We start from the raw sequence: 13,735 nt of genomic DNA, 5'->3' as shown, positions 1-13,735 counted from the left end.
ATATTTTGTTTTATTCGTAAGTATTGTACATTGTTTCTTCATCATTTAGTAATAATGGAGTATAATGTCACTAGTTAAGCTTACTAACTGATATAAGTTTCTTAATTTAAAAAAAAAAATTGAGAATATTCTCTCTTGCTCCTGTCAAGCTGCATCACCCTGTTTTAAGAGAAGGGTGATGTAATCTATTTTAGTGAAAGTCCTAAGATTGATGTGAGTGTGTTAATACTTAATATATATGTCTGTTTTTATCTTAGTAATTGTTCGTGCCACCAAGACCTGGACATGCGCTTTGGGTTTGACTTATGTTCAGAAGAGAGGGCTTTCCTGGGAAAAAGAAAGAGATATGTAGCAAGTGCCCTCAAAACTGTGTTTCACCTACCACAGGAACTGCAGGATCAAGAGGTACATTTGTGTTGAGGGGGTAGAACTTGAATCCCTGGTGCCTTCATGTACACTTCTAAATGTACATTTAGAATGTACACATAAGTGATCAGTAAAATGGGCCACATGCATCTGCTATGCAGGTACCAGATTGTCCGTATGTCTTAAGCACATTTGCTTGTGCTGCTGAGGTTTGTTATTGCAAGAATCACTAGTTGCAATAATTTCATCCTTCATTACTTTGGAATTTGTCATATTTGAGGTGTGTTAGTTCCTGCCATGCTATGCTATCACTGGCTTGGTTCAGAAATGCTGAATACATTACACAGTGAAGATTTCTTCCCTTGTTCAGATTTCACCAGTTTGTAGGAGTTTAGGGCAAACATCTCTGAGCGCTTCTTATGTCTTCTTATATCTTGCAGTTTTGAAATTCCTTAAAATAAATATAATTTATACAGGACATCATTTATAGATCTTTGGGGTCTCATGATTGAGTACTTACTAAATGATGGGGTATGATGTATATTCATTTCAATCATGTGTTTTTTCCTTAGTGGATAGAGAGGAAACTAGTCTGTCATTTCAGAGAATGTACCTCAATATAGTATAATTCTCCACATTAACCAAATACTAATATTAAAATAAATATAATTTATTTTAGAGTAACTTCATGATACTGAAGAATAACGGCATTGAAGAGGGTAACTTAACAACAGTGGCTGTGAACTGAGTGTATTTCTTCATGGGATTGGAATGGAGATTTTCATACAGTAGTAGTCAATGTGTGAAATAAGAAAAAAAGTGGTGAAGGAGTGGGAGATGTAGAGAAAATACATTGTTCCTCCTACAGAAGGGTTTCTTCTTATTAATCTGTGCCCCTGTTTGCCCAAGAGATGGGCAAGAACTCAGATTTGGGTTAATCTCCAAACCCATCCAAAGGGAAGCAGCAGTAGCAGTCATTTCTTGGTTTTGGAGTCCATCCTTTGAAAATGCATCTGGGCTCTGTGATCAGGACCCGGGTGGAGTGTGGTGACCAGGCCTCACTGTAGTTTGGGGTGCAATGTTGAATGCTGTTAGTGCAAATGTCCCATCCTCCCTCTGCCCAACAGGTCCCCGTTGTGGCTATCATCACGACAGGTGGAGGACTGAAGTCAATGACAGGATTGTATGGCAGCCTCATGGGACTCAAGAAATTAAATCTCTTGGACTGTGTAACATATATCAGTGGGCTGTCCGGCACCACATGGTAAGCCAGCTCAAGCAGGAGGCTTGACCAGGCCGTTTGAGGGTGGCACTGCTGCAGACAGTAGCTTCTTAAACTGGACAAGACCAGATTTTCTTCAAACGTCACAGAAACAAGCTTTTTCTCAGTAGCAGGCCATTAAATATTACCTTGATTTGATGAACTCTTGTTTTTATAAACAGTTCTTTACTGCGCTTATCAACTCCATGTTTGCAGCAGTTAAATGCGCATATGACAACTACACTTGTAAAAGTGTTTTCTAATTAAGTAGTTACTGTGGGTGTAACTGTGGATGACCATAGCCTCATGCCTCTTCATTTCTCCACTGATGTCCCAGCTGTTATGGTTCCCATTAACTTCTGAGACTTGTTCTGATTTCTAGCTAGTCATGTGGAAAAAAACTGCAGGATAGTGCACACTTACCAGTGCAACCTACCAGTTTGTAAAAGGACTAGATTCTCCTGGACAGTGTTATTCCCTGCTCATAGGACCTATAGCTGCCTAATATGTGATTATCTCATGCAGAGGAGGCTGGTAAAATAGAGGATAGTGTTTTTAAAGGATAGCGATATCATAAGGTATCATAAGATTAACACTAAGTGAATCAAAACCAAGAGACAGCAGCTGGTGTGAATGAATTTAAGTATCTAAAATACAAGAAAAGAAAATTTATTATAATTTTCTGCCTAGTTTGTGCTCCAGAAATGTACTTCTATTCACACCTGGCAATTTTATCCCTTAAGCTTCTGCCAGTTCTACTTAAAAAACAGGTCAAGAACATAAAAAACTCCACCTTATTCTTCAGGACCATCTTTAAAAACAGTCACAGAAACTCTAGAGTGTTCATTCTGCTAGACGGAGCAGCAAAACCAGAGTATGTACAAGCAGAAGCGAATCCCTGAATGTAAACCTCTGTTCCTTTTGACTTTTGCTGTCTGTATTATCTTTCTTCAGGACCATGGCCAACTTATACAGAGATGCCTACTGGTCACAGAAGGACCTGGACTCGCATATTGGTGAAGCCCAGAAACAAGCAACTAAATGCAAGATGGGCTGTTTCTCTATGGATCGCATGAAGTACTACAACAAGCAGCTTTGTCAGCGAAAAGAAGAGGGATACAGGACATCATTTATAGATCTTTGGGGTCTCATGATTGAGTACTTACTAAATGATGGGGTATGATGTATATTCATTTCAATCATGTGTTTTTCCCTTAGTGGATAGAGAGGAAACTAGTCCGTCATTTCAGAGAATGTACCTCAATATAGTATAATTCTCCACATCAACCAAATACCAGATTTTATGATTTCCTTTATTAGTTTACCTAGGGATAAATGCATTCTATATGTTAATAAATTAGGTTGTGGATGCAGCCATTTGAACTCTGGCTGATATTTAATTAGAAGTGAAGTCAATTTCAAGAAGTCTGTCTAAGATGCAAATTACTCGTGCAGAAGGAGTTCAAAATATAAGTCTGAAACAACTGGAGTTCTTGGTGAACTGCATCCTCTGGCAGGTAACTTGATCTGCAAGTACATTGGAGGCAAGTACATATTTTGCTTTTGCTGAGAAGCACTATTCATATGGTTTAAATGATACTAATTTTTAGAAGTAGTTACAAATTTGCTTTTCTGTTACTGGAAGTGGTTTCTTACAGTAACAACAGTCCACTCTCTCTTCTTCCTATCTGGATCACAATTCAAAGATGTGTGCTTTGGCAGTTGGAAAATCAATAAAGGTGAGTGGTTGAGGATTGGGCAGTAGTGTCCTCCAGTGGAGGCAGAAAAGCTGCAGTCATTCAACCATTCATTTGGGTTTGTTTATTTATTTTTATATAAGCACATATATAGCATTATATATATGTAAACAGAAAATAAATACATGCAGAGAGGAACACTTGACATCAAACAAAAGTATAAGCTAGATAGATGCCTCCCTTTTACTCTCAGCTAGGTAAGATCCCCCTCACAATCTAGCCAAGCATTTTTCCCTTTGAGCAGTGCTGACTATTGGTGTGTAACAATTAACCTCTCCCTAATCTTCCAAAACTAGCTGCTCTTAAATTTTTCAGTAGTTCATGACATATATTTTTTATAAACCTCTTCAATGAGAATATGCTTTTTCAGAAAAGAAGCTGAGTGGGATGCAAATAATGCCAAATTCCAGTCCCCTTGCAAGGCTGGATTGAGGTTGCTGTTGTGTAGTAAGAAAGGAAACTTAAGTATCAACATATTCAAGGGCTTCTTTCAGATTCAGGAGAACAAGGATGGCCCACTACACTCCTCAGCCTAAGGAGCAGCTTACCTCTCCTCCTACTTGTCGGGGAAATACTTTCTAGGATGTACAGACATATGCAGAAATAGTTTTCTCTCTCCTCTTTTTTACCTCCAAAACTAGAAAGACCCTCACAAACTTTCAGAGCAGCAAGAAGCACTCTGTGATGGCCAGAACCCACTGCCCATCTATGTGGCAGTCAGCGTCCGGGACAGTTACAGCACCAATGATTTCAAAGGTAAGGATGGTGGTTCAGACCATGTGAGGCTAAAACTGGCATCTCAATTCCTGTGATTTCATCTTCTCCACTTGGTAGCACTTGGAGAAAACAATCATGGTGTGTTCTTTTGCTTTTTGGAGAAATAACCTTCACTTCCATGCCTTACAGTTTTAATACAAGGGGTTTTGGGAGCAACACTTCACTGTCTAGACATACACTGTAGAAATTCTACCAGAAATGCCATTTTTGAAATATTGTTGGACCTACCTAGAATGAGGACTATTGGAATTATCTGAGAATTGTTTTTTCTTAATTCCCAGTTACAGTTTCAATATGAATAATGACCACATAGTTATGATAAAATTTGGGAAGGTTTCCAACCTACTCCCTACTAAATCTGTTTCTTCTCTCATTGTTTTGGTTATTTTTTTTTCCATGAGGGGAAGTAGATGAGGAGAAGAAGCAGAACAAAAATTAAGATCAAATTTTGTTATGGTTGAGGTGAAAAATTGAACCACTTCTGAATGACAAGGAAATTATGGTCTATGCCATTTCTGTCCCAGTTTTCATTCACACTGCAATTATATTGGACAACTGCGCTTCATTTGGAGAGGATATCCAACAAAGTCAAGGACTAGCTCCCTCTTCCTTGGTACAACACATAAAGAGTAGAATTGGTCTCTTATAAAAATACAATTTCTGAAGAGCTGGGTACCTGTCTTTGTACCTAAACAAATTATTTAAAGGAAGTTAAATTGACTGTATTGATAACAGTGGAAGTACTGTCACCTAGATGTGGTGTATGGAAAGGCAGGGCAAAACCTTGTACATGCTGGAAAACCCACAGAATGTGTAAAATCTGGAGACTTGCCTTGCTTCCAGTGTGAACTTTTTGCCTTAGGCAACACCATAGTTAACAGTAAACTGCTCCTGCCTCCCCATTGCCACTGTGTCTGAGCTCAGCTGCTTGTCCTAGAGAGGGTCATTTATAAGTGAGGCTTTGAAAATTAAACTTAGTAAACACATAGTAAACACACAGTAATCAACGTGTACCCTAGCTGCCTCTCTCTCCACACCCATGTGGGAGCCCTCTAAGTGTCCCATTGTGGCTGTATTACAGAGTGGGTAGAGTTCACCCCCTACGAGGTGGGACTTCTGAAGTACGGCGCATTTGTTCGCACAGAGAATTTTGGAAGTGAGTTCTTCATGGGACGCTTGTTAAAAAAGCTCCCTGAATCCCGCATCTGCTACCTTCAAGGTAATGTATTCCATTGTCCTGTCACAGAAGCACTTTGGAAGGATGCAACGTTGTTAACCAGAGGGTAGATATTTCTGTTCTAACATACTGAGCACTGCTATGATATTGCCTGCTAGGAAATGGGAACGGTAGTCTGTCCAAAAAAATACAGTAAAACTCCCGAAATCTTATTTCAGTTTCTCGTCACTGTCTTGGTAGATGAGATATCTGTGTCTTCGAGATGGAATAGATGAGGCTCCTTAATTCTTTCCTTGTAAGGAATATTTCCCACTTCTTTGGTTATTCTTCTGATTCCTCTCTGAATGCACTCCAACTTAAGACCAATTGTAGTAGTCAGACTTAAATTTAAAATGACAGATGAAATGATGGCACTGTGTTTTGTCAATAAAGCCACCAGTGCCCCAGTGGGGAAGCAGAGAGGAGCAATCCTGGGTGGAGAAAAGAGTGCACAGTGGAGCTAGAGTCCACTGCATCTGTGAGCCTTTACAAGCTGCGGTGTGAGATCTTGTCATATAAACCAAACATCTGAAGACCCAGTTCATTCCACTTTGAAAAAATTCTGGGTGTGTATAAGGTGATCAAAATATGTGAAGAAAAAAAAAGCTGGAGTAAGAAAGACAGGAATGGAAAGGATATGTTTGTGATGTTTGTGTCATATAAACTCTTATTTTGTCTCTTGAGTGAATCGTGTCTTTTCTCCTTTACTTGTCTCACATTCTTTTCTCTCTTTACCATTAGCAGAGCCATGCAGTAGGTTAGTCTCAAAGCTGGTGGTAGCATGACCTGGAATAATGCCATAGAAAGAGGAATTTAACAGTGTGAAACTTCAGAAATATTTGTATTAAGCCCATTCAAAAATGAAGCCAAGAGGTCAAAATAGAAGGAAAAATGCATTTTCTTGTTAGAATGTGTCCTTGTGTTCACTAATTCCTTTTACAGGTATGTGGAGCAGTATATTTTCTGTGAACCTGTTACAAATATGGGGACTTTCCCACAATTCAGAGGACTTCTGGAAGAGATGGACACAAGACAGAATAGAAGAAGTTGGTGAGAAATTATTAAGCCTTTCATTTATGGACGTTTAGGCATTTACTCTTCTGGATAACTTTCGGTATCATCGTTTCAACTGTGTTGAACCTAGTATCATAGGATCTTCCTAAGAGATAGCAACTTCTCCTCATACTTTACAGACTAATAGGAAGGGGGTAATGAGAGAAAGGCTTCTGTAATCACAAGACTTACTAAAGCTCTACTGATTCTTTAAAAAGAAGTTTTAGAGGGGTCAGACATTTCTCAAGAAGTGTTTTGGCATTGCTCACTCTCAGCTATACAGAACCAAGAACCAGTGGCAGAGAATATGGTTATTTTTACTGCCTGTGCAGAAAATAAACCTGAATATCAATTGGTAAATAATATTTCCTGGGTTTTTATTTTATTACTCAGTACAGTAATTAGTGCATTGGATTCATCCGGGCACAAAGATAAATAAGGCCCAGAGGGTATTTTCCGAAGAAATATAGAAACCATGATTTTATTGCTAAATCATTTAATATGTTAGTAACTATAATTACAGACATCCTGAAAAATACAGAAATACATCTGCACAATCATAGAAACCACCAAGTCTCTCCTGCTGCACTGTCAGCCTCTTGGTCCAGCAAAGCAGGTTGTGATTTCAGGAAACCACACCTCTTGCTGAAGTACGACAGGTACCCACCCTAAAAATTAGACATAGTTTCTGAATATGAATGCATGCCCCAGGTTTTCCTGCTCTCACTCTGCTGATTAAGCACATGCTCATGCTGCCAGGAGTGAATATTAGGTAGCAGCTGTCACTGTTGCAATAGACCCCGTGGTTGCTGTTGTTGCCCATCTGACTGAGGAGTAGCATATGCATCAGCCCCATTTTCTCCATGCTTGCCTTTGCTTCTGATACCTTCCTGTGAGGATATGTAACTTTCCTTCTGACAGAACATTCTCTGAATTTCTTAGTTCCCAAGGTGTCTCTTTTCCAGGACTAAAGACTGCTTCTGATGAACTGTCTTTAGGCCAAAGCTTAAGACCATCAGGAGAGCTTTGTTCAGCAGCCACTCCTTTCCTTTGGAATAGGTTGTGTGTATTTAGTGAATCATCCCAGAACAGACCCTGTACACCAGGGCAGCCAGAAATGAACGTTATTTAACAAGCACTTCACCAGCTTTTCTGCCCTCCTCTAGATGAAGACCCCGTGTTGCCCACAAGGCCCCATGAGCTGAGGACTCGCATGTACACTCCTCCTGGCCCCTTGTCCAGTGCCCTACGGGGAGCATTGACAGATCGTTTCTCTGTCGCCCAGCACCACAATTTCCTGAAGGGCTACCAGCTGCATAACAACTACATGGAGAATGAGCACTTTTGTCAATGGAAAGGTGATGGGGACTGGCATAATTTTCAGGTGGTTTCAGGGCGGACAATTTAGGAAAGAAGCCTGTCAGGCTTGGCAGCGGAAAAAACCTCCTGAGAGAATGCTTATTTTCTGAACAGAAATAAGATACTAAGACTTCAGTGTTGCCACTTTTTTTAAACATATGTGTTTATTTGCTTGGCTGAGCCCTCTGCAGTCCAGACTGATAGAGTAGGCTTGCGGCTGGCAGAATCAAATTTAAAGTGGTAGAGAGCAGGGTGAACATGGGAGAAAGCTTAATTTGGCAAGACTATGCCTCTAACTTCAGATGCAACTGGAATATCCAAGAAAATGTCACCTACGAGAGAAAGTGAGAAAGGAATGGGGTTTGTAGTCCAAAGAAGAGGGGACTGAGGGGGAGGCACAAATCCAAATGTACAAAGGATTGAGAATATTGTGTTCTCCAAATCAATGATAGATAAGAGATGAAACACTGATTGAAATTAAGCAAGGCAGATTTAGGTTAATCATCAGATGTAGCTTACTTGCACTAACGAGTATGACATGCTAGTGGAATATATTGCCTGGAAACTCAACACAGAAGATTTTTTAGAACAGGAGTTTAGGCATTTTGCAGTCCTACTGGCGCCTGTTTGACAGTCCAGTAGTATGGCAATTAAATTGAACCAGGCCTCTGGGATGGTCAATTCCACTTTACACTTTTTTTTTGCAGTCAAAATACCTGCAGATCAATTCTTATTCCGAGAAATATTTTCCTTTTAGACACTGTGCTAGACTCACGTCCCAACCAGCTGGTGCAAAATCCTGATCAACTGGGCATGATAGATGCTGGATTTTTCATCAATACCAGCAGTGCACCCCTTTTAAGGCCACAGAGGGAAGTAGATGTCATCATATATCTAAGTTATACGACTGGATCACATACATCGGTGAGGACGTTCTTGTTGCCATGTGTTGTGTTTCCTTTTACTTGTAAATGTCCAGCCTGTAACATTTAGAACTGCTGGTTATTTCAGCTCTTCAGTTTTTAATGTCTGCATTTTAATGTCTGTTTTTCCCCATAGGGATTAATGTTCTTATTTCTTCCTGTCACTCCCAGAATCCTTCTTTCTGGTTTATGAACACATCAAATTATTCAAGGGAACATCAGCATGGTCTCTTCCAGAATGATGGAAAGAGCCTCTTCTGTTTTATGCTGACTCAAGCAGGTTTCTAGACCCTGCACAGGAATATTCATAAAGATGAGGAAGCGATTTCTTCTGACTTAGAATATTAAAAGGGTTAAGTGGATATCAGAAGCAGATAATTTCTGAGCTGGCAAAGAAGATGCTACAAGTAAAATTCAGTGACAAGCATCTTCCTGCAGAAACCCCAGTTTCATGGAGATAAAGTTAATCAGCTGTCTATAAGGGCTTGCAGTAAAGAAGTTTGGGCCTTTGTATGTCAGAAACTGAGGTTAATTGGAAACTCATTATTAGCCATCTTGGCCTACCTAAAAGTAATTTCTTTTTCTGAACAAGAACAGCTGCGCTACCCCTAATAAGCTGTATGTTGCATGAGACATATAATTAATGAAGTTTAATTTCAGTCTCATTCATTGTTAGATAAAATTTAGGAAAAAAGTTTGCTAGAGTTTTAAACATTTTAGGAGAAAATTTTTCTGCTTGATAGTGTCCACTATTAGATGGTGCAGAGTAAATAATGCAGTGCATATTAGGACATGGTATTTTACTAAACATTTTAGGGAAAAGATACGGTATAGCCTAGAACTTCAGACTTTCTCAGTAAACTGTCAATCTCAATTAACACTGTGCCATAATGCCTGCACAGGCAGAGACATAATTGCGCATTTAAAATTAATTTTCTTATCTTCTGGCTTCCAGGTACATAATAAGATGCCTAAAAGATTTTCTTGCTATCGTTTTCTTTTCTAGTTAATTCTATACAATATATTAAACACAGGCTCTTTTATTTGCTAAAACTCATGCTTTACCCTAAACTTCTGCAAATTGCTTCAATTTTTTGAAAAAAGCATTGTCCTGGATGAATTCTCCAACTCTAAAGTTTTGTTTGCATCTTGTGATTAGAAATGTTGTTACTATCTTCTGTAATTATGTATGGAATAACTCTTGATAAGAAAGAACTCAGCCAATGGATCTGAGTCACTAAACCTTAATACTAGATGACAATTTGGGGCCTTTAGACAACAAAGTTGAATTTCATTGCTGACCACGTCTGTGATCTTCCAGTCTCTAGATAAGGCGTGTAAATACTACTCAGAGCAGAAAATCCCATTCCCAAAAATTTCTTTGACTGATGAAGACAAGAAAAATCTGAAGGAGTGCTACCTCTTCCATGATTCAGATTTGCCAGGATGTCCGATTGTGATTTTTCTTCCCCTTGTAAATGATACTTTCCAAGAGTACAAAGCACCTGGTAAGTTACAAGTAGTGGCAAAGCATTAAAAAAAAAGACAACACTGCCTGCTTCCCTGACTCAGATGGAACCTTTTTCTTTGTTGCTGGCTATCTTTGCTGGCTGGGTTAACGGGGGGCCTGTCACTCTTTTTCTTCCAGGTCACCAGCTTTGTATTCCTCTTCTTTAGCATGGATTACTAGAATGCATTTGTTCTGTTCCTTGGCAGCAGGGAGGTTAAGTCTAAAATTCTGCTTTTGTGGAATTCAGGCAACACAGGAAATGGAAAGAAAAAGATGGATCCTGCTGGCATCCATCCAACCACATCTGGGATCACAGGAACTCTAAGTTTCCATATGTTTCTATTGATCCTTTCTCATTTAAATTCTATTCTCTTGCTAACGACTTCTTCCTCAGTTGAGGTTCATAGGAATCCCAGCTGCTCAGAATAAGACTTGAAGTGCACCAGGAGTGGTTTTTAAAGTGCCCTTTCAGGTTGACATCCTTGTTGGATCCATGGCTTTAACGAGACAGATGTTTAGGAGTAAGCTGTAGATAACCATTACAATGCAATCCCTCACTCCTCCCTTCTGCCCTCACTTCAGGCCTACAATGTTCTCTTGACTAGGAGTGGGTATACATGACTTACATTGTTTGTGCATTTGAACCCTATGAATTTTCTTCTGGAGAAAAGTCCCCTCTGAGTTTTTGTGGGCAGCCTGACACTGAATGAGACGAACATTATGTTACAGCAACAACAACTCTTTCTCTCCAGGTGTCAAGCGCTGTTGCTCAGAGATGGAGGGAGGACAACTTGATTTGACCAGCTGCTGTTCCCCCTACTGCATGTTTTCGGTCAGGTACACCGATGACAATTACCGCAAGCTGCTGAATCTCAGCGAATACAACATCCTGAACAACTCTCAGATGATTATGCAGGCCTTGCAGATAGCAATGCAAAGGAGAAGGCAGAAGATGTGCTGATCGCCCATCCAATTGCCCTTATCTTCTCAGAGGGGTTTTTCATGCTCTAGGACACAGAGGGACATAGCTTTTTCAACACTGGCCATTCTGCACTACAGAAAGAAACTACCCCAGGTGGTGCAGTGGTTTGTTGAGGGTTTTTTTTATTCCAAGAAGTGGCATCTATAGGCAAAGATATTGCCTGAGAAATTTTTACATGTATTTTGTTCTCTAAAGTAAGATTGTCTGTAGAACATTCTTTATTGAAAATATTTGTTAGATTTTAAAAATAGAGTGTTTTAGGCCTAACTGATTATTGCATGTGACATAAAGGAAAATAATTTTTTACCACCAGAGTGCTGTAGTTATGCAATGCAGCCAACACACCTACAGGCCATAAGAAGGGAGTATAAACTTCTGCTCCCACAATTCTTCTTCATGGAACACAAGGTACAACCTGGAAAACAAAGAGAACCTGAGACACAACTGGAAGCTGGCGTTGGATCCCTGGGTCAACTCTGTTTTGCGAGCATCCCAAAGAGCAACCACAGAGATTGGAAGGAGGAAGGAGGGATGAGTGTGTGAACACAGACAGCCCTATGAATTGCATCCACATCCTGGGCTCTCTTGGGCTGTGAATGAATTATACCTGATGGGAAGGAGCAACTTAGGAGGAAGTGGCATAAGACTTTTCACACAAATTTTTTTTTAAAGCAAAGAGTGTAATTTGGGCACATCAAAATTTCCTGCGAATTTATGTCAGTCTTGTTTTGTACTGAGACAGTACATAAAATCTCAACATTTTATTTCAAAGTTTTCAAAATAAAACACCCTTAATTTTTTTTCCCAGTTGAATTACTTCTCATATTAAAATAACCTTCTTAAATTAAAAAGAAAAGGTGCTTGAAAATATTTTACTTCCAATAGATAATGAAAACTTCGTTGTCTTACTCAATGCCAACAGTTTTGGACATATGCCTGTCAACAAAACTGCTTATTTGTTCAATTCTGCCTGTACAAACTGTGTGGGAGTGAATCAGTAGTCTACAGCAACTAAAACCATCTTAAAACAATCTGCACAAACCATCCATGGGATCTAACACAAGACCATAATTAATATTTGTTGTAGTTTTGCATTTTTAAATTTCCTTCCTCTTTCCCTTTATGGAAAGTATCTTTTTTGAACTGTTCTGAACTGTGCAGAGAGTGTAAAAATTATAAATCCATAATAACTTTTGCATTCCAGGAGCAAGTAAAATTAAAAATACACTTTGTTGTCCTAGCAACAACTGCAAAAATTTTGAATAAAGAGTCTCTTCAGTAAAAAAAAAAAAAAAAATCTATCAACTAGGTGTTATAATCTGTGGCTAAAATAAACCAGGTTAAATGCTTGGGTAAGTTGAAACATTTCATGTTGATATTTTACAAAACATCTTTGTTTCGAAACATAAGTTCTTTTTAATAGACTGCCTACCTCGTCAGCCCAGGGAACCCAATCTGAAAATAACAGGTTTCATTTACAGCCAAATAATATGTTTGGCTTGTTGCAAAATGACTCTCTGAGGATTTTTGTTTTGGCAAGAAGCAATGAAAAATTATCTTACAAATTGGTTCACAATGACTTTTGCCAACACTTTTGTCACTCATGATGTCAAATCAAACCTTACATTTTTGTGCAACTTTAGCCTAATGTTACAAGCCTAAAGATCACAGGATAAATATTAACATTCAAAACTTTAGGTTTTGAATGACTCTGAACTTCTGCTGATATCTTTTTTGTTCTATGGTAGTTTCACTAGTCATAATCAGAAATAGGATGCTATGTGCTCTGCATATAACCCTGGGAATTGCCTCCATTTTTACTTGAAAATCCTGCTGTGAAAATACAAACACAGTTTTTAGCCATAAACTCATGCCGCCTCCAGTTTAGACGAAATGTTATTTACATGCAAATACTTTGTGTATACAGTACCAGACAATAAAGGCTTCTTTGCAAAATGAAAATTCTGCCTTGCTCCACATATTCAGACATTTCAGTAACATGCTCCAGGTTCACAGTGTGTTCCTTGTTCCTGGAAAACAAAACTGTTGTTATCTCTGCAAAGAGCACACCAAATATTTGCTGTGAGCATTGTGGATAAAGGAATGTATCAGAGACAGTTTGCAGGGGTACAGAGTGAGCCATGGTCCCTCCCTCCTGCAGGGGCTGTCTCTAATGTGGATTGCAAACACTATTCATGAAAATGAGAGCTTTTTGACCCCTGGTACTGTGGGAGTTACAGCCTCAGATTTCCAGTCCTGGAGGACAGTCTGGTTTATAGCTTTGCCCTCCAAGGAAGTGTCATTATAAAGCACCATCTTTAACTATGACTGAAAGATGCCGATGTTACCAAGGGTTTTGTGTGACCTAATGAAAAATGCATTTCATCAAGCTACATCATTGCAACTGGTACACAAATGAAACATGCCATATATGTAGGCACAACCCTTTGTGGTGTTACAAAATACCATAGCCTATGCCAAAAATTTATTCTACCAAGTTGACTGCGATGACTGTTGATGTTATTTTGCAG

At 39.1% G+C, this 13,735-nt stretch overlaps 1 protein-coding gene across 1 annotated transcript in view; it reads left to right on the top strand.

The window, feature by feature from the left end:
- The window catches only part of LOC116787832 (cytosolic phospholipase A2 epsilon-like), a 33,472-nt gene extending 22,289 nt beyond the window's left edge, over positions 1-11,183 (top strand). The window contains exons 12-21 of the mRNA XM_032689790.1: positions 258-405; positions 1,494-1,630; positions 2,582-2,804; positions 4,026-4,140; positions 5,243-5,380; positions 6,320-6,427; positions 7,597-7,788; positions 8,547-8,713; positions 10,034-10,220; positions 10,975-11,183. Of these exons, the coding sequence (XP_032545681.1) occupies positions 258-405; positions 1,494-1,630; positions 2,582-2,804; positions 4,026-4,140; positions 5,243-5,380; positions 6,320-6,427; positions 7,597-7,788; positions 8,547-8,713; positions 10,034-10,220; positions 10,975-11,183 (1,624 nt within the window). The remainder of the gene's footprint in view (positions 1-257; positions 406-1,493; positions 1,631-2,581; positions 2,805-4,025; positions 4,141-5,242; positions 5,381-6,319; positions 6,428-7,596; positions 7,789-8,546; positions 8,714-10,033; positions 10,221-10,974) is intronic.
- The last annotated feature ends 2,552 nt before the right edge of the window (positions 11,184-13,735 follow it).

This window comes from Chiroxiphia lanceolata, chromosome 6, assembly GCF_009829145.1.
Source record: "Chiroxiphia lanceolata isolate bChiLan1 chromosome 6, bChiLan1.pri, whole genome shotgun sequence".
Lineage (NCBI taxonomy): Eukaryota > Metazoa > Chordata > Aves > Passeriformes > Pipridae > Chiroxiphia > Chiroxiphia lanceolata.
The sequence above is the reverse complement of the archived record's forward strand: the minus strand, read 5'-3'. Positions and strand labels throughout refer to the sequence as shown.